This window comes from Halichoerus grypus, chromosome 7 (assembly GCF_964656455.1).
Source record: "Halichoerus grypus chromosome 7, mHalGry1.hap1.1, whole genome shotgun sequence".
NCBI lineage: Eukaryota > Metazoa > Chordata > Mammalia > Carnivora > Phocidae > Halichoerus > Halichoerus grypus.
The window spans coordinates 25,470,716-25,498,325 of NC_135718.1; the positions used below are offsets into that span (position 1 = coordinate 25,470,716).

General features: G+C 46.2%; 1 protein-coding gene across 2 annotated transcripts in view; it reads right to left on the bottom strand.

The window, feature by feature from the left end:
- PDCD11 (programmed cell death 11) overlaps window positions 1–27,610 on the bottom strand; it is a 46,739-nt gene that overhangs the window by 4,116 nt on the left and 15,013 nt on the right. The window contains exons 9-32 of one of the 2 annotated variants that reach the window (XM_078077155.1): window positions 26,631–26,837; window positions 25,867–25,991; window positions 25,623–25,683; window positions 24,827–24,973; window positions 23,032–23,283; window positions 22,316–22,450; window positions 21,590–21,784; window positions 20,533–20,703; window positions 19,337–19,556; window positions 18,220–18,369; window positions 17,680–17,795; window positions 15,233–15,774; window positions 14,294–14,356; window positions 9,678–9,786; window positions 8,019–8,108; window positions 7,710–7,812; window positions 7,092–7,269; window positions 4,298–4,354; window positions 3,652–3,774; window positions 2,914–3,036; window positions 2,206–2,509; window positions 1,867–1,983; window positions 1,015–1,164; window positions 545–789 (exon numbers count right to left, since the gene is read on the bottom strand). In XM_078077155.1, the coding sequence (XP_077933281.1) occupies window positions 545–789; window positions 1,015–1,164; window positions 1,867–1,983; window positions 2,206–2,509; window positions 2,914–3,036; window positions 3,652–3,774; window positions 4,298–4,354; window positions 7,092–7,269; window positions 7,710–7,812; window positions 8,019–8,108; window positions 9,678–9,786; window positions 14,294–14,356; window positions 15,233–15,774; window positions 17,680–17,795; window positions 18,220–18,369; window positions 19,337–19,556; window positions 20,533–20,703; window positions 21,590–21,784; window positions 22,316–22,450; window positions 23,032–23,283; window positions 24,827–24,973; window positions 25,623–25,683; window positions 25,867–25,991; window positions 26,631–26,837 (3,983 nt within the window). Of the gene's footprint in view, window positions 1–544; window positions 793–1,014; window positions 1,165–1,866; window positions 1,984–2,205; window positions 2,510–2,913; window positions 3,037–3,651; window positions 3,775–4,297; window positions 4,355–7,091; window positions 7,270–7,709; window positions 7,813–8,018; window positions 8,109–9,677; window positions 9,787–14,293; window positions 14,357–15,232; window positions 15,775–17,679; window positions 17,796–18,219; window positions 18,370–19,336; window positions 19,557–20,532; window positions 20,704–21,589; window positions 21,785–22,315; window positions 22,451–23,031; window positions 23,284–24,826; window positions 24,974–25,622; window positions 25,684–25,866; window positions 25,992–26,630; window positions 26,838–27,610 lie in introns of both variants that reach the window. The other variant, XM_078077154.1, reaches the window with a different exon arrangement.

The following is a 27,610-nucleotide window of genomic DNA, read 5'->3' on the forward strand; positions in this document are numbered from 1 at the left end:
AATGCCAGCCCGACGCTGGGCTTCCCCGGGTGTCTGCCTCCGTTCCGAAAAAGGAAGCCCAAGATATCTTAACCTAGCCCAAGGTTTGGGCAGAAAGGAGCAGAATCTCTGGTCTGATTCTGTCTCCAAACTAAGAGAATGAAGCAAAGGATTGCCATCCCTCCTCTTAGCTGTCAGGAAACTCACTCTACCCTGTGCCTGGAAAGCAGCCACTGAGAGTGTTTGCACCCAGCTATGTACAGTCATTGTCCCTGTTCTACTTCTGTTCCAAGTTGGGCACCTTATTTAAGCACAGGGAGTCCTGTAAATGTCACCCTTCGCTACTTCAGGGAAGGGGACTATAAAATATAAATGAGCAGATCTGTTGCGCAGATGGCGCAGCCAGGAGCCAAAGCCTGAAAACCCACGGGTGCTGGTGGTAGCCACCCAAAGTGCTGTCGGGCTCCTGAGGAGGGAATGACCCAGAGGCCACAAGCCCTGCAGCCCAGGGAGACAGCTCCCTGTCTAGAGCCACGCCCACCAAAGCAGCGGGCAAAGCCAAGACCTGAAGGAAATGGTCTTGAGAGCCCTCTCCGCCACGGCCCGGGCCTTCTCGATTTCCGTGGCCTGCAGGTGGAAGGCCATGTACTGCAGCCACAGGATGGAGCTGTTGGGGGAGCTCAGCAAGAGTCGGTCAAAATCATGTGCTGACTCTGGCTGTCGCCCAGGATCCATCAGCGCCTCCTCGATGCGGGACAGCTCTTTCTCTGCCTTCTGCTTCTCCAGCATCCTTTCCTTCCTGCTTTTCTTCTGCTAGGGAAGGCACAAAAATTAATGAGTAATCTGCTCCTCAGACCACTATGGAGGTCTATGGTGGAAGCCAAGAGCTGGCAGGGCAGTCCATGAGCCCTAGGATTACTGGCAGGCCTGAGACCACCCCGCCCTGTCAGAAGGGACTCTCAGGCCAGGACAGAGCCAAGGAGACTAGCACCAAGGGGTCCCTGCAGAAGGACAAAGCCCCACAAAATACGACACCGTGGACTGCTGAGGCTTGTCGTCCTCCTCGCTGTCTGAGCTCTCGCCTCGAGGTGGTAAGGCCGGGGTCAGAGAGTCTAGCCCCACGTCCCAAACGAAACCGGAGGACAGCTGTAGCCGGGGCACTTCTGCTGGCCTGGTCGGCTTCTCCTGAAGGATCGCAGAGGTGTGTGAGGAAAGCATTCAGCTTAGGCTGTACCCTGCTCCCCGGCCCCAACCCCGCTGAGGAGCCGGGGCCCCCACCATGCCCAGAGACCCTTCCTCTCCTCCAGGGCCAGGCTAGGCCCACTCCGCTGGAGAAACTACACAGTAGTGACATAAAAGCTTTCCTTGTAAATAAATTCATTTAGGCAACAAGCTTTTTAAACATACGTACGTAAAAACAAACAAAAAAAAATCCCATACATATGTGTATTCATACATACGTTCACGTAAAAAGTACTACATGCGCACAACATAATAGCAGAGCTGGGACAGAGACAGGACAGGCGTTTAGGGGGAAGGGATGTCAGCACCGACCGTCCGGGCAGCCCTTCCACAGTCAGGCCTCAGTCCAAATGGTACTGTCCTTCTCTTTCAGAGGGAGATGCAGGCTCAAAAAAGTGAGGCCTTTATTTGCCTGCCCCACTGATTTAATTCAGCTCTACTCAATAAACACTGATGAGAATTTATTTTATGCAGCCCACTCCTTGGGTAAAGCAGGGTGTCTGTCCTCAGGATGCCGATGACCAAGTGAGGACCTAGCAGCCCCACCTTAGGCAAAGAAAGAAGACTGCCCAGCTCTTAGACAGGAGACCAAGGACTTCCCTCCCCAGAGCAGCATCTCCGCCCCCAGCCAGTGCTGTCCCTCACCTTGGGCAACACACTCATCTCTTCTACCTCGTCTTCCCCTTCCCGATAATATACTTCAACACCACTGTCGTCCTCCTCTGACGGAGCAGCTTTCTTCTGCTTCTTGTCCACTCTCTCCTGAGGTTCCAAGGGGGAAAGATGGCGAGCCGTCCTCCTGGCCCCAGAGAACCTGCTGGCAGCCCAGGGCAATGCCCTCCCTCTGCCCCTCCCGGCGCCACCCAGCACCTGGCTCCGAACTCACACCACTCTCAGTCCAAGAAGAGGCCACTCGGTCGGCTGGCTGGCTTTGAAGCGTGCTCCTTTTCAGGCGAGGGAGGCCATCCTCCCCAAGGGACGTACCTGTTCGCTTGCAGACTCCCGGCGCCGCCGCTTGCCCTGCTTCTTTGCTTGCGGTTTCTGGGGCTCACTCTTCTCCTTGCCAGGCAGCTGCACCTCCTCCTGCCCCTCCTGGTTCCTCTTCCCTTTCCTTTTCTGATTCTTCTTCTCCTTCTCTTCTTCTCCTTTGCACTCTTTCTCTTCTGCCTCCACTTCCCTCTCCTCTTGCTTTAGAAGCGGCAACCCTAGGGAGGCAGGAAACACGTCCGGCTTCCCGGTGTCACCGGGGAGGAACGACAGCTCTACCAGGTTCTTTTGGCGGTTCAGGCTACAACAGGGAGGGAGAACAATGAGGACAACAAGCACAGCAAACAGCCCAGGCCTTCCTCTCCTGATCAGCCCAGTTTTCTGGGCCCGGCACCCCCTGCCTTGCAATCCATTCAGTATCCTTCAGAACAACCTGCACATTTTACCACGCTGAATAGTAAAATACAGGGGGCAGCTGCAATGTCCCCCTACTCTGTCCCCAACAAGTACCTATGCACAGAAAAGTCTCCACATCAGCTTTTAGGAGCAGAGGCTGGGACTGAGGTAGAAGGCTCCAGACAAAGGCGCTTTGTTCATCTGAACACTGCACCAACACCACCCAAGCCGTTATGTCTAGTTTACCTCTGAATCTCCTCCCAGTGCTCCCAGGGAAAAGAGGGGGTGCAGGGCAGGGGGGACACCTACCTCAGGACCTTGGCTGTGAGCAGCTTCCCTTCTGGGAGGTATCTGTTGTAAAGGGCTTTCTTGGATGGACTGTACTGGGAGACATGCAGATATTGGGCCAAACCCACAACGGAGGGGCCAAGGCTGACAGGAGAGAGACAAGGGTCCTGTGGTCATAAATACAACAACAGAGTCCCAGCCTAGCCTAGCGCCTCCACTTTCCCAGGGACCCAAGTTGTGACAAGGATTTAGGACAGACAGAAATTCCCGGCACTCAAAAGGTTAAAGAAAGCTTTGTAAACTAGAAACAATTATCAGGCATCATGAAGACCTGACTGAAGGGCGTCTCCCGCCCCACACCAGAGCACCGCAACGCATCAGTCGCAATGGCTGGGGAAGATGAAAACAACGAAGCCGTGGCAGAGAAGGCCGTGCCGCCTGCTGGCTGTGAATGTTACGTGATTTCACAGAACATTTATGAATCACCATTAAACACTAAATCAAAGAAAATCCAAATGTATTTAAAATTGAAATTGGATATGCCATGCTCTTTGTCCAAAACACCAATAAGAATAATTCAAAACTTTTTTTAAAGTATAAAACATCTCAGAATTTTAAAAAACTGGTGCGAACTCAGACTCCCTTTCCTTCATATCCTCTTTGGAGAAGGTGACTGAGGAAAGCCACAGACCTGAGGACCAGAACAGGCCTGGCGTGGGGGGCCCTCACGTCTGGCCCACCAAGCACCACTTCACTCACCCAAAGAGCACGCCATGCGGCTGGACAGACTTCACATAGCCCCTCAGAAGTTGCCCTTCCTGAATGTCCTGGATGGAGTTAATCTCAGGATCGGTAATTTTGCTCTTCGTCTCCGGGTTTGTCCTAAAGGAATAAAAGGCTTATGTACATGTACCCCAACCCTCCTTTCCCACTCTCACCCGTGACTCATTTGTGATAATCAAACTCTACATGTAAGGATACAACTCTGGACCCGTCCGTAGAATATAACCTTCAGAGCCCAGACCTACTCTTTCCTGAAGTCCTGTCAGGACTTGGCCTCAAAAACATCCATTTCTAACCATGGAACAGGCTAACTTCAGGCCAATTACTTCATGACACATGCCATGAACTACGGAACCCTAGGGGTTGGACCATCTTCCCTCACCAGGGTCACTGCATGGCCATCTTGAACACCACATGCAGATGTCTGAACCTTGCCCTGGGCAACAAGAGTTTGAGCAGACAGGTTCTTCTAGCAATGTGAATGCCTGCAGCTTTTCTGGACAAAGACGGAGGAGGGTAGAAAGTGCACAAGCAGAGAAGAAAGGTGGGAAGCCCAAAGTTCTGTGTCAGGTCCACGGAGCCTCTCCTCCGTGCCCTTCTTGTCCCCACCACAGACTCTCACCTGGACGATCGCAGTGACAGAGTCAATACGTGGCCTGTAGTAGACAGGACGTAACACCTGGAATGAGAGCAAGAAAAGGAGATGCTGACTTTTCAGCATCCCAGGAGACAGCAGAGGGCCTCAGCTTCCTCCCCATAAGGCTGACCAACAAGAGTGAGGGGACAGGACACCTGGGCTCTCTTCTTCATTCTGTTGAGAATGTGCTGAGGGACTCTGGACAAGTCACCTCTCTGGGCCTCAGTTTACTTGCCTGTCACTACCTATTCTTAACCAAGAAAGGTATTGGAAGAAGAAAATGAAAGGAGACATGGATTCCTCGGGAAGACACACAGAGCCACATGGGTACTCAGAGATGACACCAGCCTAATGTCAGATCCCAGCAGTGTGCAAACTCAGCCACTAACCACCGGAAACTGTGACCAGGGAATGACCTAGGTCCTAGCGCAGGCTCACGGCAGCAGATCAGAGGAAACAGATCATTGAGGCCTGAGCAGGGGAGGCTTCCAGGAGGGAAAGCAGGGTTTACTCTTTGGTTAGGTTTCCAAACTTTTTTCATCAAAACCAGCACTTAGCAACCCAAAGTCACAATTTCAAAGTATAGAATCTTAGCAGTGGAAAGAATCTCAGCAATATCCCAAATTTTTCCCACGACAGGCACCTGCCCCTAAAGCAGGAAGGACCTTAGGGATCATCTACTTTTAGGCAATTAATTTATTATCCATATTAGATAGGTATCACAACTGAATACGACTCACAGATATGGCTACAATAAAATATATTTAAAATAAATATTTTGGGGTGCCTGGGTGGCTTAGTCGGTTAAACATCTGCCTTCAGCTCAGGTCATGATCCTAGGGTCCTGGGATCAAGTCCCGCATTGGGCTCCATGCTCAGTGGGGAATCTGCTTCTCCCTCTGCCTGCCACTCCCCCTGCTTGTGTGCATGCGCGCTCTCTCTCTCTCTCTCTCTCTCTGTCAAATAAATAAAATCTTTAAAAAACAAAATAGGGGCGACTGGGTGGCTCAGTTGTTAAGCATCTGCCTTCGGCTCAGGTCATGATCCCAGGGTCCTGGGATCGAGCCCCGCATCGGGCTCCCTGCTCTGTCAGGAGCCTGCTTCTCCCTCTCCCTCTGCCTGCACACACTCTCTCTCTCTGTCAGATAAATAAATAAAATCTTTAAAAAAAAAAATTAAATAAATAAAATAAAAATTTTGCTAAAAGCCACAACCACATTTTTAAGGCTCAAGAGACAAAGCAGAGATAATCCTGGATTTCTCAGATGTGTTCCTTTTCTTCTCCCAGGCCCTGGATATCTCTGTGCTGTTTAGCTCTGATAAGTGGTTGTGAATTTATTAGGCAGGTGCTGGTGGCTGGGACACCTGAGGTGGGAAAGAGCATTACAACTTTCCTGCCTGTCTCCTCAAGGCTTCCCACTCTACTGTTAGCCAACCTGGATTCTCAGCCAACCTGGATTCTCAGACGTCTGCACGGTATCAGGCTGAAGCCTGCCTCTTCAATGCTAATTTATTCACCCTAGAAAATGACTTTAAAACTCTGAACCAGGGGCACATGGGTGGCTCAGCTGGTTTCAGCTCACGTTGTGATGTCAGGCTCTGCACTCAGCAGGGAGTCTCCTTCTCTCCCTCTGCCCCTCCCCCCACTCATGCTCCCTCTAAGATAAATCATCTTTAAAAGTCAAAAACAAAAACAAAACTCTGAACCAGGCTCATTTTAGTGCATATAAAATAGTTCATAACACCCCCCCCAACTGCAAAGGTCTCTTTTTGCAGAAATCACCTATAGATCAATTTTTTTTTAATTAAAAAGATGAATGGTTCAGTAGAAAAATGAGCAAGCAAAGCACAGAACAAATGTAAACAGCCAATAAAGAGGGAAAATGACCAGTAAGAGAAATGCAAATTAAAATGAGAGATCAGGGGCGCCTGGGTGGCTCAGTCAGTTAAGCAACTGCCTTCGGCTCAGATCACGATCCCGGGGTCCTGGGCTTGAGTCCCGCATCGGGCTCCCTGCTCGGCGGGGAGTCTGCTTCTCCCTCTGGCCCTCCCCCCTCTCATGCTCTCTCTCTCTCTCATTCTCTCTCTCTCAAATAAATAAAATCTTTAAAAATACAATAAAATGAGAGATCAATTTTTGCCTATTTAATAGCTTAGATTAAAAATTAAGAATACCCACTGTTGGCAGGGGTGTGAGAAACAGTCATATTTATGACAGGAACATAAATCGGCACGATCATTTTGGAGGACACTTTGGCAAAATGTGTGATGTCGTTTGGCCCATCACTTTTAGTTCTGGGAATATATTTCACGGATACACTTGCACTCGTGTCCAAACACATGCACAAGGATATTCACTTCATTATTATTGTCCATCAACAGAGCTTTTAGATAATGACAAAAAAAAAATAACGGAACACCAAAAAAAAATGTTAAAAATAAGGTAAAAGAACAAGGTAGATTTAGATATACTAGCCCAGGAAAAAAAAAAGTCCATGATAAACTGCTATGAGAAAAAAAGCAAGCTGCAGGATATATAAAATGAAATTCTATTATTACATTAAAAACATTATACCTCCATGTGTATAAAAGTCTTGAAAGATAGAAACCAAGGTATATAATGGTGAAAAGTGGTGGAGAAAGAGAGGAGCAACAGAACTTTTCTTTTTTTCATACAATTTTTTTCTGGTACAAAATCACATATGACATATATTTTTTTTAAAAAAGAAATCTACCCACGTAGAGCTGAAGAGGAACAAAACAAACCAACTAGGCCTACCTGACAACCTTCTGGGGGATGAAGTCTTCCAGGGGCGTCTCTGTGTAGGAGTCACTCACGTGAAATACGCTGACTCTTCCGATCTTCCCAAAGGGGAAGGAGACAGTCAGCCCCTCCTTAGGAGTCACCTTCACCACTCGGCCCATGGCCACTTCCCCCTTCTCAAGCTTGTGAGGACCTGGTAGGCAGGAGAATGAACCTGATTCAGGGAAGGGCAAATGAAGAAAGAAGCTGGAACACTGGCCAAGCACGGGCTGGGGAGTCAGAGGCTGCCCAAACTTGGGGATGCCCAGGTTGAGGGGAGCAGAATGATCATGAACACCCATGTTACCATGCCATGTAGTCAGGAAATCTCAGGGCCATGTGATGGACACCCCTTCTGAGAGACTTGAGAAAACCAACTGTGTCAGAGAAGGCGGCTCAGACAGTAGCAGAGTGACACAAGCCAGAGAACAAAGCCCCAAAAGAAGAAATGGTCCCGGAAGGCACAAACCACACTAGGCTTTCTGAGGACTCCAATACCTGAGGCATCCCTGAACCTGGGCACTACCTGATGACTCTTTCCTGCTCCTTTCTACCCTCTCCCTTCCCTGACCAGGCAGCATTTCTTCACCACACCTATAAGTGAGAGACACAAGAAGGCCTTGGAAGAATCTGGGCCAACCACAGTAGCCTTCAGGGCCTGGCCAATCCGGAACTTCTTATCTGGATGTTTCAGAACCTGGAAGGACAAGAAAATTCCTTTAACGTTTGAAGAAAGGTCTGGCATTTACCCAAAACTGGCATTTAAGTCTCTATACCAAGTATGTCCCAAACTAATCCCTGAATAAGTACATGGTTCTCTTGTACCCACTGCAAACACACCAGACACTGATTTCAGACTCTGAGTTCAGAGATCTTCTCTCCAGGGATCTCAAGCACACTGACCTTGAAGCTGAGAGAAGTGAGCAACAAGGGAATCCTGCCCCGGATGTCTGGAGCAATCTCCACCTCAAGCCATTTCTTAACCACGTTGTACTGGAGAAAAAAAATAGGAGGAGAAATGGAATGGGATGGATATAAACATCTCCTTTTCCCTTCATTAAAACAGAAGACTTTCCTAAAAATCACAGGGTTGAAGAGGCCCTAATCCTACATTTTTCCAAGGGACAGGAATCCAGCCCCTACATCGCACTGCCCCTGCCCAATCTCCACTTCTCACAGACTTCACTCAGAGTCTAGCTCGGAGCCTTTGCTGAGCTAGCCAACCATGCACCCCTCCCGGTGCCTCAGCTGATCAGGAGGCAGAAATGACCTCAGAGGCGTCCTCAAGGAGCAAGAACAATCCCACTGACCTCTGCAGACTCCTCCAAGCTCAGCTCTGCCCAATGATGGTTAATTATCTCCAGGGCTCAACATCTGATTTCTAAATCAATTTAGATTTTGATCCTTCACTGTTTACAGTGTCCTGCCCTAAACTAAACACAGAGCCCTAGTTTTCAAAGTGAATCCAACAAAACATTTATCAAGCAGCCACTATGTACGTGGCATCCTAGTGATAAATAAAAGCCAAACCCTACCTTCAAGATTACAGTCTACAAAGAGTAAGTCAAACAAGTACGCAAATAACCAGGGCAGTAGAAATACAATATGCTATGGGAATATATAGGAGAATTAGGAATATGGAGTGGGGGGAATATCTGTGCTGGGACTTAAAGGGTTGTAGGAATAGAGGGTACTCTGAGCACAGAAATAAAAAAGGGAAAAAGAGGAGGTTTTCAGGCTGACTGGTACACAAGGTGTATGAGGTCAGATTATGAAGAGCCTTAAATACCATCCTACGGCACCGGGGGCTTATGAACCCCACCAAGAGACAACAGGTAACTAAAGGGCATCAGTGACAAGCTCAGCCAAATGCTTATGGAAGAACAATCTGGCAGCAGTGAAGAGGAGCTAGCCCTCAAGGTCAAGCCCAATCCAACTTTCTCTCTGATATATTCCAAACGGTAGTTTTTACTGATCTCTTCCCTTTCTTGAATGCCTGTTCCACTTGGGGCTAGAACACATAATCTGGCACCCAGGTATGTATTGCTCTGCATTGCACCTGAACTTTATGAAAGACAAGAATCCAGGGGCGCCTGGGTGGCTCAGTCGTTAAGCGTCTGCCTTCGGCTCGGGTCATGATCCCAGCCAGGGTCCTGGGATCGAGCCTCGTGTCCGGCTCCCTGCTCGGCGGGAAGCCTGCTTCTCCCTCTCCCACTCCCCCTGCTTGTGCTCCTGCTCTCGCTATCTCTGTCAAATAAATAAATAAATAATCAAAAAAAAAAGACAAGAATCCAGAATCCAATAGCACATTTACTTTAAATCTTGCTCTCTATTTTCCTTTCCCTTTCGTATAATTAATCTATAAACATGTTGAACTGTGAGTTGCTTGCTAATTGTTTCGTGAGCCATAATTTTAGCTCCTCAATTAGGCTTCTGGTCTCCCACAAACCAGCACAGTAGCAAACAGACTCAAATGCTTAGTGCTAATGGCCTTTGTCTCCAGCTGCTCCCCTTTTTTCTGAAAGAAGGATGGCATCACACTGCAGGGTGTGCACTACTCACCTTCTTCAAGAAGCAAATCAAAGTCTGTCCAGCCTGGTACTGTTTAATCTTCTCCAAGGGGCTAACAGAGTGAGTGTTGAGAGCAGTGCGGCCATCCTTCTCCAGCTCACTGTTCGCAGAAAAGCAATGCAAAGAGTATGCCAACTTCTGCATAAGGCTTCTAGCTTGAAACCGTCTCCCCCACGTGGCCATGGACTGACTGTACACCCCTCGTTCATGCACACCTCCCACACGCCCATTTCTCTCCCCCAAGGGGAATGTTCATAATACCTACATGAGAGCTAATCTCTTCCTTTTCATTCACCTAGGTATGAACAAGCTATAAAGTAGGTAGGTAGCTTACAATCTTTACAAATTTAGGAAACAAAATTGTTTTACTTCTTTCGTAATACTTTAGCTATTGCTTTACAGTTTGCAGAACTTTCCCAAATCGTCTCTCAATGAATGTGACAACAATCACATGTGAATGAGGCAGGGTAGATATTATTAAACTCATTTTATGCTATTGAACCAGGAGTTGAAGTCAGGGCCCTGTCCCCTATGATACCTTGCCATTATTACTTTCTTTTCCTGCTCACAAAAGCAACAAGGGGATGTGGTTTGTGGTTACCACAAAGCACTTCAAAGAAATCACAGAACTCCCAGCCCAGCTTACCAATTAAAGTAATTTCTAAAACAAAACCAAACTCAACAATAAAATGGTGCAAGTAATGCTGGTAAACTGTCACATATAATAGCAAGCACTGGTGAATATAGAAAAATGGAAACCTTCATATACGAGTAAAGTTAAAAATGCATGTACCTTACAACCCAGTAATTCCACCCTAGAGAAATCCAGAAGCACAGTGGAACAAGTTCAAAGATGTTCACTGTGGCATTATTTATAAAAGAGAAAAACTAGAAACAACCTTAAACGTCCTCCATCAGCTGGAGAACATATAGAGTTGGGCACATTCATTAAGATGAATTACTGTTTTAACTACAGGCACAAAAGCAGATCTCAAAAACAAAATTTTGAGTGAAAAAAACAAGTTGCAAAATATTAAGTACAGCATGCCATTTATGTAAAGTTTGAAAACCACATAAAATAATTTTGTAGACATACATGTGTGTATATAAATATATATGTATGTATATACAAGTGAAGTATGAAAGAGCTGGATATGTATCAAATGAATAATTCATCCTCTGAGGGTGGAGAGAGAAGCCTAGGGAAGGGAACATCTGTAAAATGTTATTTCTTAAGACACACACACACACACACAGAACATCTATGTGCCTGGCACTGAAATAGATAATTTATACACAGTATCTATAATGCTTATACAGTGGTATAAAAAAAGCTTATTCACTCAATAGCTGACATTGGAATGCCTCTGTTACAGGCTAAACTGTGCCCTCCCCCACCTCCAAGTTTATATGTTGACAGGCTAACCCTCAGTATCTCAGAATGTGACCGCATTTGAGATCGGGAATTTAAACGGGTGATTAACTTAAAATGAGAATGTTAGGGTGGGCCATTATCCAGTTATGGATTATTATTATTGTCATTATTATTATTAGGGTTAGCCTATAACACAACAACAAAACCCAATTAAAAACCAGGACTTGAAGAGACATTTATCCAAAGAACATATAAAAATGACCAACAAGCAGAGAGCCTGGGTGGCTCAGCCAGTTACGCGTCTGACTGTTGGGGCGCCTGGGTGGCTCAAACGGTTGGGTGTCTGCCTGCGGCTCGGGTCATGATCCCGGGGTCCTGGAATCAAGTCCCACATCGGGCTCCCTGCTGAGCGGGGAGCCTGCTTCTCCCTCTCCCTCTGCCTGCTGTTCCCCCTGCTTGTGCTCTCTGTCAAATAAAAAATTAAAAAAAAAAAAAAAGCGTCTGACTCTTGATTTTGGCTCAGGTCATGATCTCAAGGTCATGAGATCGAGCCCTGAGTCGGGGTCTGGTGCTGGGCATAGAGCATGCTTAAGATTCTCTCTCTCGGGGCGCCTAAGCCTGCTTCTCCCTCTCCCACTTCCACTCCCCCTGCTTGTGTTCCCTCTCTCGCTGTCTCTCTGTCAAATAAACAAAATCTTTAAAAAAAAAAAAAGATTCTCTCTCTCCCTCTCTCTACCCCTCCCCACTCTCTTAAAAAAAAAAAAATGACCAATAAGCATAGGACAAGGTGCTTCACATCACTAACCATCAGGAAAATATACATCAACACCACAGTGAGATATCTCACCTCACAGCTCTAAGGATGGCCATTAACAAACACACAATACAAGCGTTGGCGGATATGTGGAAAAAAGGGAACCCTTCCTTGCACACTGTTGGCAGAACTATAGGATGGTATAGCCACTATGGAAAACAGTATGGACGTTCCTCAAAAAATTAAAAACCACCATACTATCCAACACTCTCACCTCTGGGTATATATCCAAAAGAACTGAAAATAGAATCTCAAAGAGATATTTGTACGCCCATGTTGACTGCAGTGTTATTCACAATAGCCAAGAAGATGTGGAAGCAACCTAAATGTCTGTTCATGGATGGATGAAGAAAATGTGGTCTATACATACATGGAATATCATTCAGCCTTTAAAAAGAAGGAAAATCCTGCTACATGCTACTATGTGGATGAACCTTCAGAATGTTGTGCTGAGTGAAGTTAGCCAGTCAGAAGGACTGTCCATGACTCCATTTACACGAGTTATCTAAAGTAATCAAACAGAAAAAGAAACAGTAAAGAAACAGAAAGTAGAATGGTGGTTGCCAGAGGTGGGGGGTAGGAAGAAATGGAGAGTTGTTCTATGGGTAAAGAGTTTCAGCCATGCAAGATGAAAAAGTTCTGGAGATCTGTACTACAATAATGTGCACACAGTTAACACTGTGATGCCTACTTAAAAACTGTTAAGAGGGTAAATTTATGTTTTGTATTTTTACCACAATAAAACAAAAAAGCAAAAAAAGGGAAGAGATTAGAACACAGATATACACAGAGAACACCACATGAAGACACCCTAAGACAGCCATCTGCAGGCCAAGAAGGGAGGACTCAGAAGAACCAACCCTCGTTAACTGAACGTATCTACCCTTAGCTTGAATAAACTACTTGACCCCCAACTCTTAATTAAACAAGGCATCACACCTCAGGTGAAGATCTGGCGGACTCAAACAACTAATACGGTGCTCTCTCTGTTTTCACTACAAAGACTGGAGGGGGACATGATCAAAATCTACAAAACTAAGGAAACCACACAGTAAACAAATAGGAATGTGTGCATCCACCAAATCTCATTATTCTGGAACTAAAGGGCTTACTCTGAAGTTCCAAGAATGTGGTTAGCATCTCGAACTCAATATTCCAGGAATATATGCCTATCTCAGACCCAAGCCTTCCCAGAAATATTCCTCTTCTATTCTGATACCTTCAGGACAATGACCAAACCTTACTCCCTGATGTAATACTACTCAGCCATAAAAAGGAATGAGATCTTGCCATTTGTGAGAACATGGAAGGATCTAGAGAGTATTACACTCAACAAGAGAAAGACAAATACCACATGATTTCACTTATATGTGGAATCTAAAAAACAAAACGAATAAACAAAAAAAGCAGAAATAGACCCATAAATGCAGAGAACTGATGGCTGCCAGAGAGGAAGTGGGTGGCAAGATGGGCAAAATGGGTGAAGGGGAGTGGGAGATATAACCTTCCAGTTATGGAATTAATAAGTCACAGGGATGAGAGGTACAGCACAGGAGATATAGTAAATGGTACGATACGAGCATTTATGACAGATGGTCGCCACACTGTGGTGAGCACAGCATAAAGTATAGATTTGTCCAATCACTATGCTGTACACCTGAAATTGATGTAACATTGTATATCAACTATAATTGAAAACAAGCAAACAAAAAAACCTTACCCCCTAAAAGTTACTTCAGAGGCCCTTCCATTATATCCCTCTGCACTTGAGACTTACACCCTGGATGGACCCCACGGCTGACTCTGAAGAGCCATTCTCTCGGTCATGTGTATCTAGCTTCATTCATTGATGACCTATTAACTTCAAGAGGCTGGTTTTTTAAAGGAGGAAGCAGAAATAGGCCCATGGATCAAAATGCTTCAGATCCTCTGAAAAAAAAAATGATCCCAGACAAACTGGATCCAACATTAAATGAAACTAGTTTTCCTCCACACAGAATCCCTCACTGAACACCCCTCTATAAAATCCACTAGAACATGAGCTAAAATTCCAGTCAACAAGGAGTAGTCTCTACACTCAAAGAATGGGTATTCTTGGCTACATGTTGTTTATTTTTGGAATTACTGAGTTCTAGAAAATTGGATTGAGAGCAAAAATGCGCCTTTTTTTTTACATGCTGACAAACAGAACTGCAACCAGCCTTTTAAACCCTAAATACAGCTTTTACATTAAGTTTCATATAATCTCTCTAACTAGCCCTATCAGAGCCAAATATCCTTACTAGAGAAATAAGACAACTGGGACAGACAGAGGCAAAATAAGTCACAACACTGGCAGAATCTAGGCTGGAACTCAGGTTCCTGACTCCAAAGCCCCACACTCTTTCCATGAGACCATGCTGCTGGGGTTCCCCTCACCTTGGCCGGACACTCAGCTCCGGAATGGTTCGAATAAATCTGGGATGACTTATTGGAAGAAACCTGGAGAAAAAAATTAGGTCAAATCATTTCTCTTATTCTTGGTACCACCATAATCTGGAGATCAGTCTCTCTCTCTAGTCCCAGGAAACCAGGCTTAAAAGCCACCTGCTCTGCTGCCATCCCACCCACTGGTGATGTGTCAGGCCTGAGGGCTTCCTCTCATTCTCTGCAGTAAATGTTGGGGAGCTGGCTCATCTGACCTTTCAGTATTGTCTTACTAAACCCTGAGTAGTATTTTCCTTACGGACTACATTCTCCAACTCTTTCACTCTGAAAGTAAGGAAACTGAGGTCTAGAGAGAGCAGTTACTGAAATTAATATGCAAATTATAAACTATGAATTATTTTGCTTTTCTTATTACAGCAAGGATTTCTGCTACAATAATAATAGTGCAAGTAGATTTAAAGAAAAGGAGGATGAGTACAGTATGTAGTGGAGAATGGATTATAATAACCTCTGATGTATACTGAGCAATAACTATGTCAGGAACCTGCTAGGCACATTGGGTACCAGATGTTCTCTCAAGTCTGCAAAAATGGTACTAACCACCCGTACTCCCATTTTACAAATTAGGAAAATAAAACTCAGAGTTAAGTAACTACTTAAGTCATGGTCACCCAATTTTAAGTGGCAAATCTGGAATGCAAACCCAGGTCTCTCTTCACTTTAAACTAATGCCCTTAACCACTACACCATATGCCTTTTTTTTTTTTAAGGGGAAAAAGACAAAAGGATTCTTTCGGTAAACATTTCTGCTAATTAGAAGAAAATCTGATTCGTGCACAACTTTTTCAAGCCTGCTTTAGTGCCCATTCCTTCTCCCACAATTACAATAATCTCCCCTCAAAACCAGCCCATCTCCCAAAGCCTCCATACTTGAACGTCTTCATGTCGCGACCACCAATCACTCGGGCAGTGACTGTCTTCCCAACTTTCAGCTTGGCAGTAGGAGATGTGCCCTCTGGAACTTCATCTAGAATGTGGGAGGCGTGAATACAGCCAATGATGCCATCTTCCAGGGTTACAACCACATGGGTGGGCTTAATGGACTTGACAGTGCCCGTGACCATGTCCCCAATGGACAGGGTGTGCTTCTTTATAGCCCCCACAACCAGAGCTGGATCTGCTTCCTCGTCCTCATCGACTGTCTCAGAGTCCTTCCGGGTCTGTCTCACAGTCCTCTTAGCAGCTGGCCCCTCAACAGCCAAAAGAAAACCAGTCACTCCTGGTTCTGTGGTCTTGAGGGTTAGGGAGACACCCTGTCCCACCTGCAACTTCTCTGAGTCAAAGCGGAAGGTGTCATTGAGGTGAGAGGTCAGGGAGAAAGCTGCCAGGTGGCCAGACTCTACCAAGGAGGCGACAGCAAAGGATTCCTCCAAGTGTTGCACAATCGCCTGGTACTCGCTGCCTTTCTTCAGCTGGAAAACAGAAAACCCACCATCCCCACTTCTTACAGGGCACAAGTGCTCAGTCATCACCCACTGGGCAGAGCAGGGCTGGGGAAGCCCCCTGAGTCCAGGGGGCCCAGGGCTAGTATGAGTTGTAACAAACTAGCCTTCACTCCCTCCACCTAGCTTCCCCGCTTCCCCTCCTGTTACTGAGGTGACCTGACTAAACTCAAGGCACCACATCAGAAGCCCTGGGACTTAGCTTTTGTTTTGAATTCAGATTCCTAGGATCCTATCCTAGAACTAGCGAAATCAGAATTTTAAAGTTACTGAGGTGATTCTGAGCATAGCCGGGTAGCCCCGACTCTTGTAGTTCTGCAGCGCCCCGCCTGATTTATTCACCCGTTCAACCACTCATCAGAGTCATTACTGAGAGCTCAATGTATGCAAAGCATTTAGCCCACCTTTCCTCAAAGTCCAACCTGTGCTCATACCCTTATATATGCACCAGCTTCACTTGGACATATGGAATATGGACCTGCTAGAAAACTCAGTGAGGGGTTAACACTATTTCTATTTCTCTTTGTTTTCCCAGGTCTTAAAATTATAGGCAATCAGACATGAGGAATTATACCTATGTAATTCTCTCCACCATACCCTACACAGTTAGATGCTTAATAAGTACTTTATTTATTTATTAATTTGTTTGTTTATTTATTTTTAAGTGGAGCCTAACATGGGGCTTGAACTCACGACCCTGAGATAGAGACCTGAGCTGGGATCAAGAGTTGGGATGCTTAACTGAATGAGCCACCCAGGTGCCCCCTTAATAAGTACTTGAAATGAGGACCAAATATACACATCATCCAGAGAAAAATACTACAAATGTTGAGATTCCCCTTGAACCCATTCTTCTCTCACACAAAAGTGTACAGGAGTGAATGTGGATAAGCAGCCTGGAGGTCAGAACTACGCACAGACATGTTTGGGTTATGTGTCTTAAAAAACAGTTTCCAACATTTCCCACATTTATTTCAAATAAAAATCAAATTCTGCCTTCTCTTAAAAATCAGATTCAGCAGAGCTACCCTACGACCCAGCAATTGCACTACTGGGTATTTACCCCAAAGATATAAATGTAGTGATCCGAAAGGATACGTGCACCCCAATGTTTATGGCAGCAATGTCCACAATAGCCAAACTATGCAAAGAGCCAAGATGTCCACAGATGAACGGATAAAGAAGATGTGGTATATACATACAATGGAATATTATGCAGCCATCAAAAAAACCGAAATATGCTAAGCGAAATAAATCAATCAGAGAAAGACAAGTATCATATGATCTCACTGATATGAGGAATTCTTAATCTCAGGAAATAAACTGAGGGTTGTTGGGAGTGGTGGGGGGTGGGAGGGATGGGGTGGCTGAGTGATAGACACTGGGGAGGGTATGTGCTACGGTGAGCGCTGTGAATTGTGTAAGACCGATGAATCACAGACCTGTACCTCTGAAACAAATAATACATTGTATGTTAAAAAAAAAAAAAAAAGATAGTAGGAAGGGAAAAATGAAGGGGCAGGGGGATCAGATTCAGCAACATCGGACGCTGATGTTCCCACCTGGCAATAAGTAAATGGAACTGACTCGTCTCTGCCCCTTTGTGGGCTGACCATGCCCACTTCATTCATTTACATTATCTACCTAGCCCTGAAGACAGGGGGACCACATAATTTATCACCGGCACCAGAGTGCAAATCAGTGCTATTAATAACTACACCAAGACAAGGGGTATAGGAACGACCCACACCAATCCAGGCAGACGATCACCTCATCCACAGGCATTTGCATTAAAACCCCCAAGCAAAGTGTGTGGGGCTGAAGAGGTGGGTAATGCCTTTGAAACCATGGGAATGGAAGTCGTCGCCAGCTTACCTTTTTAGCTTTTCTATTCACCAAGTCATGGCAAAGGGAAACATGTACCTCCAACTTCAACATATCAACATTTAAGATGATAACCTTCTTTTTCTGCCCAGGTTCCACCTCTTGCCCTGCAGTGCAGAACCAAACACAGCATGGTCACCCTCATGGAACAGGGAAGGAAGCGTCTCTCCAAGAGCCCTGCAAGCCCTTGGGCACAGAAAAGGAAAAGAGGACATCCGTCCTGGGACGATATGGGCGAGGAAAACGAAAAGTCTAGCTCCCATAATTCAAGTTCAGGTGTGCCTTAATTTATGCAACCTGATATACAAAAATCTAGATTTACCCAATTATAACAACAGAAGGATTCACACTTAAACCTTCTTTAGCATGCTGTCAGTTGTCTTGATTTACATCGATACAAGACAGGGATGCCAAAATTTTCTACTGAATCAGGTCCTCTACACTACGTATTTGGGAATTCTGTATCCGAAAGGGAAAAATGGGCAAAGAATTTCCCCCACGAACCATGAGGGGCGAGACAGAAGTGCTCACCTGCCCGATGATATCTGCTGGCCCTCAGGACCAGGCCAGGCACGGGGCCCTCACTGAACACCACAGAGCCATCCTCCAACACCTCCTGCACCTCTAGGTCAAGGACCATCCCAGGGGTCATCTCAGCCAACGTCTGGATCAACACAGAGTCTGCCAGAGACCCAAAGGAAACGGGGATTAACAAGCAGAAACAATACTCACCGTTCTTTTCCTTTGGCAATGTGCTGCCCCATGGAGGACAGCAGAGCGCTGGGGCATTGTGAAGGGAAGATCACTTTTGGTAGAAATATGTGACACCGTGAACACTCCTATTGAAGTGAGAGACACCTGCACCTCTTGCTAATCCTCCCTGGCCAGAATTCATGAAAGTAGCCAACAAATACCACAAACACACACTTGCCTTTGCTTTTTGAATTTTCATTGCTTCGGTTTGAAATCTACCCTCTCAAGCTTCTTATTTCCAAATCCCATCAGGGTTCCAACAATCCTACCTGGTGGTTCAAAACTTCAGAAATCAACACAATAACCCCTCACAGTCTTCTAGCAGGTGCTTGCTCCATTCTATCATCCACCAGATATTTGTTGAATAAGAGAACAGTGAAGAGCTAAGTGGATTCACAACAAATGCAAACCTGAGGACACAGAACTAAGGGAAATTTTGATTTTGGTCTGGGAGGGAACACAAAGGGGACCTCTGGGATGCTGGTAATGATCTTTATCTGAACCTGGGGACTAGTTAAACAAGGGTGTTCATTTTATAAACATTTACTGAATTGTACCTTAAATGCCTTATGCAGTTTATACAGGTTATACGCCCATTAAAAAGGGGGGCGGGGGGTGGCGCCTGGGTGGCTCAGTCGGTTAAGCATCTGACTCTCAATTTCGGCTCAGATCATGATCTCAGGCCTGTGGGATCAAGCTGAGCACGGAGCCTGCTTGAGATTCGCTCTCTCTGCCCCTCCCACTCGTGTGCTCTCTCTGCCTCTCTCTCTCAAATAAATAATCTTTTTTTTAAGTTTATCAAAACTGTTTGAGCCCAACAACTCATCGGAACAGACAGGCGTAACGTACGACACACCCCCAGCCCGACCCTCAGCCTCCACCCCCGTGCCCCCACCTCGGTTGCTCATGAGGCTGCGCACACCCTGCCGCTCTTCCAGGCACTGGCTCAGGAGCAGGAGGCTGGTGGTGGCCACGTCCCCCAGACGGCAGTCCGACAGCCGCAGCGACAGCAGCATGCGCTGCTTCTCCTCGTCCACGGTGGTCACCTTTGCAACCACCGTCTGCCCCTCGACAAAGTGGTCACTTGTGGAAGTCACAAACTTGTCACTCATGATCTAAAGAGTGGGCAGAAAGTAAACACAGGAAGTCTCTATCAAGACAACTCACTCCATGCCCCCAGAAAAGGATGTGTGGAGGAAGGGGTGGGGAGAAATGGAAGCCAGGAAAATCCCCCAGTAGAGCACAGCTCTACTCCCCTTCCAGAAAAAAACACAAGACCTTGGCTGTCCAACCCAGCCTTCTAGAGGGCACCCAGCCTAGGCAGCACATCACTGGCAAGCCAGAGGGACACCAAGCTGTCCACGTCTCTAACACCCAGCGGTAACCCTCTGCCCTGCACTATGCATGTTTCTGCAGGCTTCCCCTCTTCTCCCATTGTTAAAATTGTTCTGGCGGGGGATGCAAATGAGAGCCGCCCAAGGAAACATCAGGGGACAAACCTACGGAAGGGAAGAAATATTTATGAATAAACTACAGGCCACTTGCTCTCCCACCGTACTACAATGACTTCGCTAAGACTCCTCCCAACTCTGGGTCTCAGTTTAGTCAGCAGACATGAGGGGTTCAACGATGGGGTCATGAAGATTTTTTGCAGTCTGAAAAGTTTATGACTTCAGTGACATCGTGGTAGAGGGGATCCTTCCAAGGGTATTCTGGTATCATGATGCCTCAAAAACGCCAGGAGGTTGCAAAATCTATACTCAGCAGCTCAGGAAAATTAACTTCCACGTCTATACATGCTGAGAGTCTAAGTTTACTATCCCCACACTGGAGACTAAAATCTTCACAGCCCCTGCCCAGCTACCCAATGCTGTACTGTCAAGTAAAGATGCCCCTTCTTCCAGGACACAGCCCTGGGCCAGGACACATGGCTGGGCAAGAATCTCAGCCCCATTCCCCTCAGCCAGGTGCCTTTTTGCCTTGCCCCTGAAAATCTTGCAAGGGATTAAGGTATCCTGCTCCTTCCCACCCTCAGGTTCCATGACCCTAATATCTCTCCTCCAAGGCTCTTGTGCATGGAGCTGAACTTACAGCTTTGGGGGCCAGTCCACTAAGACCTGACGGGAACTGGACGAACACACCGTAGTCCTTGATGCTCTTCACAAAACCGATGAGCAGCATCCCAGGATGGATTTCTGCGAAGCTCTTAGGATCCTGGCCACCCTCCACGGTGGACACCAAAGCTGGCTTCCTACAAAGGAGCTAATGGCACTTCATCAAGGAACGTTCCAGAAAGGGCAGATTAAATATCCATCTCTCCATCTCCTTCTTCCACTCTACACGCTCAGCTGCTACAATGATTCTCTCAGCATGCACACTAGCAGCATTAGCATCACCTGGAATCTGTTAGAAATGCAAACTCCTAAGCACTGTCCCAGACCTAAAGAATTATAAACTCTGGGGTGGGGCCCAGCAAGCTGTGTAAACAAGGCCTCCAGGTGATTCTGACACACACTCAAGTTTAAGAACCAGTGTTTTTCCTTTCCCTATTAATTCATCCCCAGATTACTGAAGAGGACCAAAAAGAGACTGGTTCATCCCTGCAGTTTGGCAGCTGGACCATGGTCGGTCCACAATCTTCACACTAACCAACTCTATCCCACCTCCTCTATCTTCACTCTACGGAGATTTTATTTTACATTCTGTGAGAAAGAGGCAATGTTCTCCTTCGAAGTGTGCACACCAAGACCAAAGGGAAACTTGGAGCCCCATGGGGGTAGGGGGGCGGTTGGGAAGGACGACAACAGCTGCCTATTAATTGTTCCAGCTCAAGGACTAAGCACTGTCTGAGAAGGCAAGATGTGCTACTGGAAATATCCCGCTGGACCTGGCAGGCAACTCTGCCCCCTCTCCAACACCCTGGACTCCCACTCTGCCCTGACCAGCATCTGCTGGTAGGACTTCAATCCTCTTACTTTCCACTAGGGGAAGACAGGGAAAGTACAGTCTGGTCACCAGTTTGGTTTTATGGGGGTATTTCTGAAGTCAAATAACTGACTTTTTTCCATGGAGTTTCCAGTTAAGAGCAGAGCCTGACCCAGAGTCTTCCCCCAGGTCCCACGGCTCACCAGATACCAGTAAAGGATACGACACGTCCCTCACTCTGGCTCAGACAAAGTACTCTGTGAAGGGCGTCGCCAGCCTGGAGCCAGTGATACAACAGAGGGCCATTGGCAACGTGGTCCGACAGATGAGGCGTGGGCAGGAAAGCAGGGATGTTGTGGGGCAGGACAGCCACCTCCAGCCCATCTTTGGTCTTCTCTAAAACCTTCACATCCACCAACTACTCAGGAAGAGAAAGACAAAAAATTGTACTTGTCTTGAGCAGACAGCAACCACTCTGGCTCACGCTAAGATCAGAGGTATCGAGTCCCAGCATCATTGAGGGGTCAAGATCAGAGAAGGAGCTTTCTTCCAAACCCCACACAACTGCCCCCAAAGACCCAGCAGGCACTCACGCACACACACATCAGGACCCATTTGCGTGCTCACGTCACTCCTCTCCTAAGTCCCTCCACTGAGTCCCAGGGGAAAGACAGTCTTGCAGCCTGGTCCTAGAGACCAGAGAGGAAAGAGGACAGCATATACTGCTGAACAGCCATATGAGAATGGTGCTTTCCTTTCCTGGACAGCTTCCATTTGCTCTGACACACAGAAAGAACCCTCTTTCAAGACCCTCAATTCTCTGTAGCCCCAGAACCTTATCTAGCTACCTTGATCTTTCCCTCCACGGGTCCCAGGGCCCCACGTGTCAGTGGCACCCCACTTTCTGCCACTGTCAACTAAAATAGCTTGTCTGGAGAAGTCCAGGTACCTGTCCAAGACTAACAGTCCTTCTTTTCTTCTGACTGTGTCCCGGAGGCTCTTTCTTTGGATCACCCAACAGCTTGAAGGACAAAAGCATCCTCTCTTTGGATGGCTCACAGTTCAGCACCACAACCTTCACCACCTAGTGAGAAACCACACTGGCCTGGCTAACTCTTCCCTGCAGGCCAGTCAGGCCCCGGAGAGAGCTGCCCTCCACAAGCACTGCAGAGGGAGATGCACCTAGACCTGGGATCAGATCAGAAGGCAGCGGAAAGCAATGTACTGAGAGATACACAGAATCCCCCTACGTCAGCCTTTTGCACGAAAGGAAAACATGAGTAAGTTTTTGGTACAACCCCAAGCTTTCAAAACTTATTTTTCCTAGATAGACCCAGACTCACTAGTTTTACGGCACTGCCACCTTGTGGTGACAGTGACCTGAGAACAACTTCTGATGTGAGGAACACGAGCATGTTTGTTGTAGGTAAAGACTAATTCATTTCTTCCAGGTTGTGGGGCTGAGGTCCCTTAGTTTGCCAGCTTCTGCTGAACCCCCTTGAGGGTTTCTCTTGGTTCTGTTCCACATCTCTCCACCTCGCTGGCTCAAACCCACTGCCCTATATGCGCGTTCCTTATCCCTTAAAAAGTAGTCCTCCCACTACTCTGTCAAACCCGTGTTCATGGGGTCACCAAGGACATGGGTCTGTCCCAGGAAAGGGTTACCTGGCCAGCATAAAAGACCCTCTCTGGGTCAGGGACATACTCGGCACTGAGCTCATGCTTAGGCACCAGTCCCTGCACATCATTGTAGAACTTCACAATGCAGCCATAGTCCTTGACCCTGAGGATGAAGCCATGTGTCTGCAGACCAGGCTTGGCATCGGCATAGCAGGTAATGGCAGGCAGATTAGACTCAATTAGGGTTTTCTTCAGGGTCATCATCAGCTTTTTGGCTTCAGGATCACAAAGCAAAACCTAGGGGAAGGATAATGGTTGTCATCAAGTTACCCATTATGAAGAAAGCCACTGGACTGGTCTCTGCGACCTCTGAACCCCAAGGCCAGGGTCCATCCCTAAGAACCTATCTCTTTCCCTCTGAGAATAATCTCAGCCGTAGATCCTCCCTGTTCCCTGCTGGATGACAATCTGGGGAGTAGTCACCTATTTCAAAAGTACTTCTTCCTGTACGTTCGTTCCCTCCTGGGCCTGCATCAACACTCACCATGTCCCTGCACCTCCACAGAGTCCTGTGTCAGTTACTTCACCACTGCCTCAGCTCCTCCCAGACCATGTGCATCTCGTGTAATAGAACGAACAACCGAGCCAATTTACCACCTCGGTACTATTGCGTATTAGCTATTAACTAAGACTGAGGGCGCCTGCGTGGCTCAGTTGGTTAAGCGTCTGCCTTCGGCTCAGGTCATGATCCCAGGGTCCTGGGATGGAGGCCCACATCGGGCTCCCTGCTGGGCGAGGAGCCTGCTTCTCCCCCTCCCTCTGCTTCTCCCCCTGCTCATGCTCTATCTCTGTGTCTCGAATAAATTAAAAAAAAAAAAAAATTTTTTTTTAAAAATACATTTTAACTAAGATTGAGAGATCCAACCATCTCTCATCCCTCAGGTCATCTCCTTGAGGACAGAGAAATTCCTTTATTTTTAACTTCCTGACTCCAGTACTATAAAATTTTGCACCAATGGCTGAGATCAGTATCTTTCTTGTCTCAATAATAAAATAAAAAGAAAAGAAGAAAATCTAACATTGTGAGTGCCTGCACACACCAGGCCTTGTATTAAGCACTGTGTATCACATTTAATCTTCACAACTCTGTGAAGCTTCTCTTGGGATTCAAAACTTTGTTATAAACCACTCAAGTTTTGGTAGCTTAGTCTTGGTATTTCTGTGCCTGACACACCCCTTGCTCCTCTTTAAATCCTTTCCAGTTCAAGGACCACCTCTGCCAGAAATCTAGAAGACATTATTGTCATATAGACCTGAATGTGAAAACTGGTTCTGCCATGTATTAGCTGTGTGACTTTGGGCAAGCTGTGTGACTTCACTTTCCTAAGCTTTAATTTCCCCACCTGCAAAATGAGGGTAACAGTACTTACTTTATGGGGTCATTTTAAGGATTAAATGACATAATGCATGTCATGGGCCTAGGATAGCAACTGGCACAAAATACATGTTACACGGTGGTCGCTACTGATACCACCAATGATTCTTGCTGGCCCAGCCCACCCTCACCTCCCCTTTGAGATATGACCATAGCATAGAGCCTGCACCAAACTATGTGACAAAAGTCACACAGTGGCCTGCTCTCTTCATGTATGAATATTTTAACTCTCAATTATATCACACAACTCTCAAGGGCAGAGACCCAGTTTTCTCTTCTCAATGCCAGACACATACCATAGATGTTATACGGTCATTCTATGGAAAAAGGTAGAAACTTCAGCTGAGAAGCACTGCTCTCTTCCCATCTGGCTTAAACCCCAACGAGACCCTTCCGGAGGCTCACCCGGCACTTGACCTCATCCCCAATGTGGTACTTCTTCTCTGGATTCTTCATCAGGATGTCGGCCAGGTGCATGGGAGGTATCAAGCCCTTGATTTGTTCGCCCACCTTCACCAGCATCCCGTATGGCTTTATGGTCAGCACTGTGCCCTAGGGAATCCCAAGAAAAGATGCCATCATACCTCAAGAATGGCTTTTTTCCTCCACCTCTTACAACAAAGCAGGTCACATCTCTCTTTTGAAGCCCAGTTTCCCAGGCTAACTGCCTGTTATTCCAGATGTCATGGGGTAAAGCACACACCCCACACTGATTTGAATGCAGTCTGGTTTGTTTACGGGAAACTTCACATCTTTTTGTGGAAGCATGTTCTTTCTGTCTACCTCACAAGCACGTTCTCTGAAGGAGACTCTGTCTCCTAAGGAACAAACTCTACATATAAAGGAGATCTGCTCAACTGGGGCTAAATGGTTGGACACGAGAGGCAACTGTAAGTGACCTCTTACTAACATCCCAGGAGTTCAATTATCATAGAACTAACTTTTGCTCAAATCTAATAAACACCATCAAATCCCAGGATTTACAAACTACTGACTCTGTGTATTTGGGTGTTGCTATTAAGACCTTATCTTGAAATTAATTACGTTACCCGAGAGAAGAAAAAGAAACTCCCGTTAAGAGGCAGAGGTAAGGAACGTGACTTTAAATGTGTTCAGTGAGAACTAATGAGCGGCCAGTTAACTAGCGAACTAAAGAATGTCTGAAGGTGAAAGAGTATCTAATTATATGCTTGAGTCTTACCTTTACCAATGCCCCAGGTTTGATGTCATGATATCTAAGGTACTGAGCTTCAATAATGGACCTAGAACAAAAAGAAAATACAAGATTAAATAAGCCAGGGCAGAGGCTACCTAAAATTCAGGGCTCCCAAAATCATGCTGGCAAGAAAGAAAACCCTCACCAAGTCAGGCCAGGAGAAACTGTGACCATGCATCCCTAGAGAAGCACACTTCTATAGTCCCACATGTGTCAATAACAGACTTACGTCCTCAGGGAGAGCAAGGCCAGCTCATCCATCTGGCTGTAATCGATGATTCTACACTTGTGAGTGTTCCCCGGCTTGAAGGCCTCAGCATTGAAGACATTCTTAGAATCGGAGAGATGGCTGAGCTACAAAATACCAAGTGATTAAGGGCAAGCCAGACACAGTAAATCTGAGGCAATCAGACATGAAAGCACACTGACACATTTATCACCTACCATAAAAACACTACTAATCGCCTGTTAAAAAATTCCTCTAACTAAAACATTGCTCTTTACAGTCATAGAATATAAGGTCAGAGAACAGTCTAGATCATGGGTCTGTAAACTATAGCTCACGAGTCAGTGCCTATTTTTGCAAATAAAAGTTTTACTAGAACACAGCCATACCCCTTCATTTACGTACGGTCTATGGCTGCTTTCTGACTACAACAACAGAGCTGAGTAGTTAGGTCAGAGATCATACAGCCCGCAAACCTGAAATATTTACTATGTGGCCCTTTAAAACCCTTTGCCAAGCTCTGGTGTAGATCTTAATTCATTCTTGTATCTACCATCGACCAGGGATCAAAGTAAGTCAAATTAATCCTAAAGAATTCTAATAGAACAGATAGACATTGGTCTAACCCCTCTGCAGAGTCTGCCACACTTGGGGATATTCAAAAATAGGAAACTAATACAAGGGATGTAAAAAACAGAAAAGGACCCATGTGTCCCCAAAGTCCTTCTAGTGATAAGATCCTGATGAAACAAAGAGCGCCTCCTCACCCGGGCATAGGCCAGCGCCCCATCCTTCAGCCTGAAGGTGGCCCCGGCCTTGCTGAAAAAGCTCTGGACAGGAACCTCATCCAGCACAGCTCCCAGGTGCTGGCAAGAGAGCCGAGTGAGTGAGCGCCCCGGCTGCAGGAAGACGGGACGCAGGCTCAGCCGCACAGCCCTGGTCCGAGGATGCACAGAGAGAACACAGGCCCTTACCTAGACAAGGGAAAGAGAATCATGAGCAGGAGGAAGCACACAGAAGATAAGGTCCTCAGAGCTGACTTTCGGAGGTCAAGACTCCACATGTGCTGCCCAGGTTATGGATGTAAGTAGTAATATCAGCTTGTGCAATCAAGCAGCATGTGGAAAATTCAAACAAAATGTCCCAGAGGAACTGTGTCCGACTAAAACCATGCTTACTCAAGGCCAGGAAAACATACCAGGGTCCCCTCAACACCATGAGGCTAATAACGTATACACAACAGAAGCCACGTACTGGCATCACTAGATCAGAGGCCCGTCTGAAACACACCAGAAACAGCCTGCCCTGATCACAAGGTTACAGCAGGTAAAACGTCTGCACTTTGTACACAAATATGATTGTATCGCTTCTCGGCCTTTTGGCTAAGATCAAGTGTAGTACACAAATATGATTGTAAGGAGAAAAAGTTACTAGAAGAAAGTTCACCAAACAGTTAATATTATCACTAAGTGCTGGGAAAGCTTGTTTAGCTAAAAAACATGTCTCTATAGACTCCAATAGAATATATTACTATTAAAAACAAAAAAAATAAAAGAAAAAAATCATTTTAGGATTCCTTTTAAAACTCTGAATAACATATATTGGGACTTTCTTCCCAAATATTCATGATCACTGCAGAAAACTTGGGTATTTAGATAAGTGTAGAAAAATCAGCCAGAGTCAATCATTATTAACACTTGACTGTGTATAATGTTCCAATATTTTAACCAGGTGTACCATTAAAAAA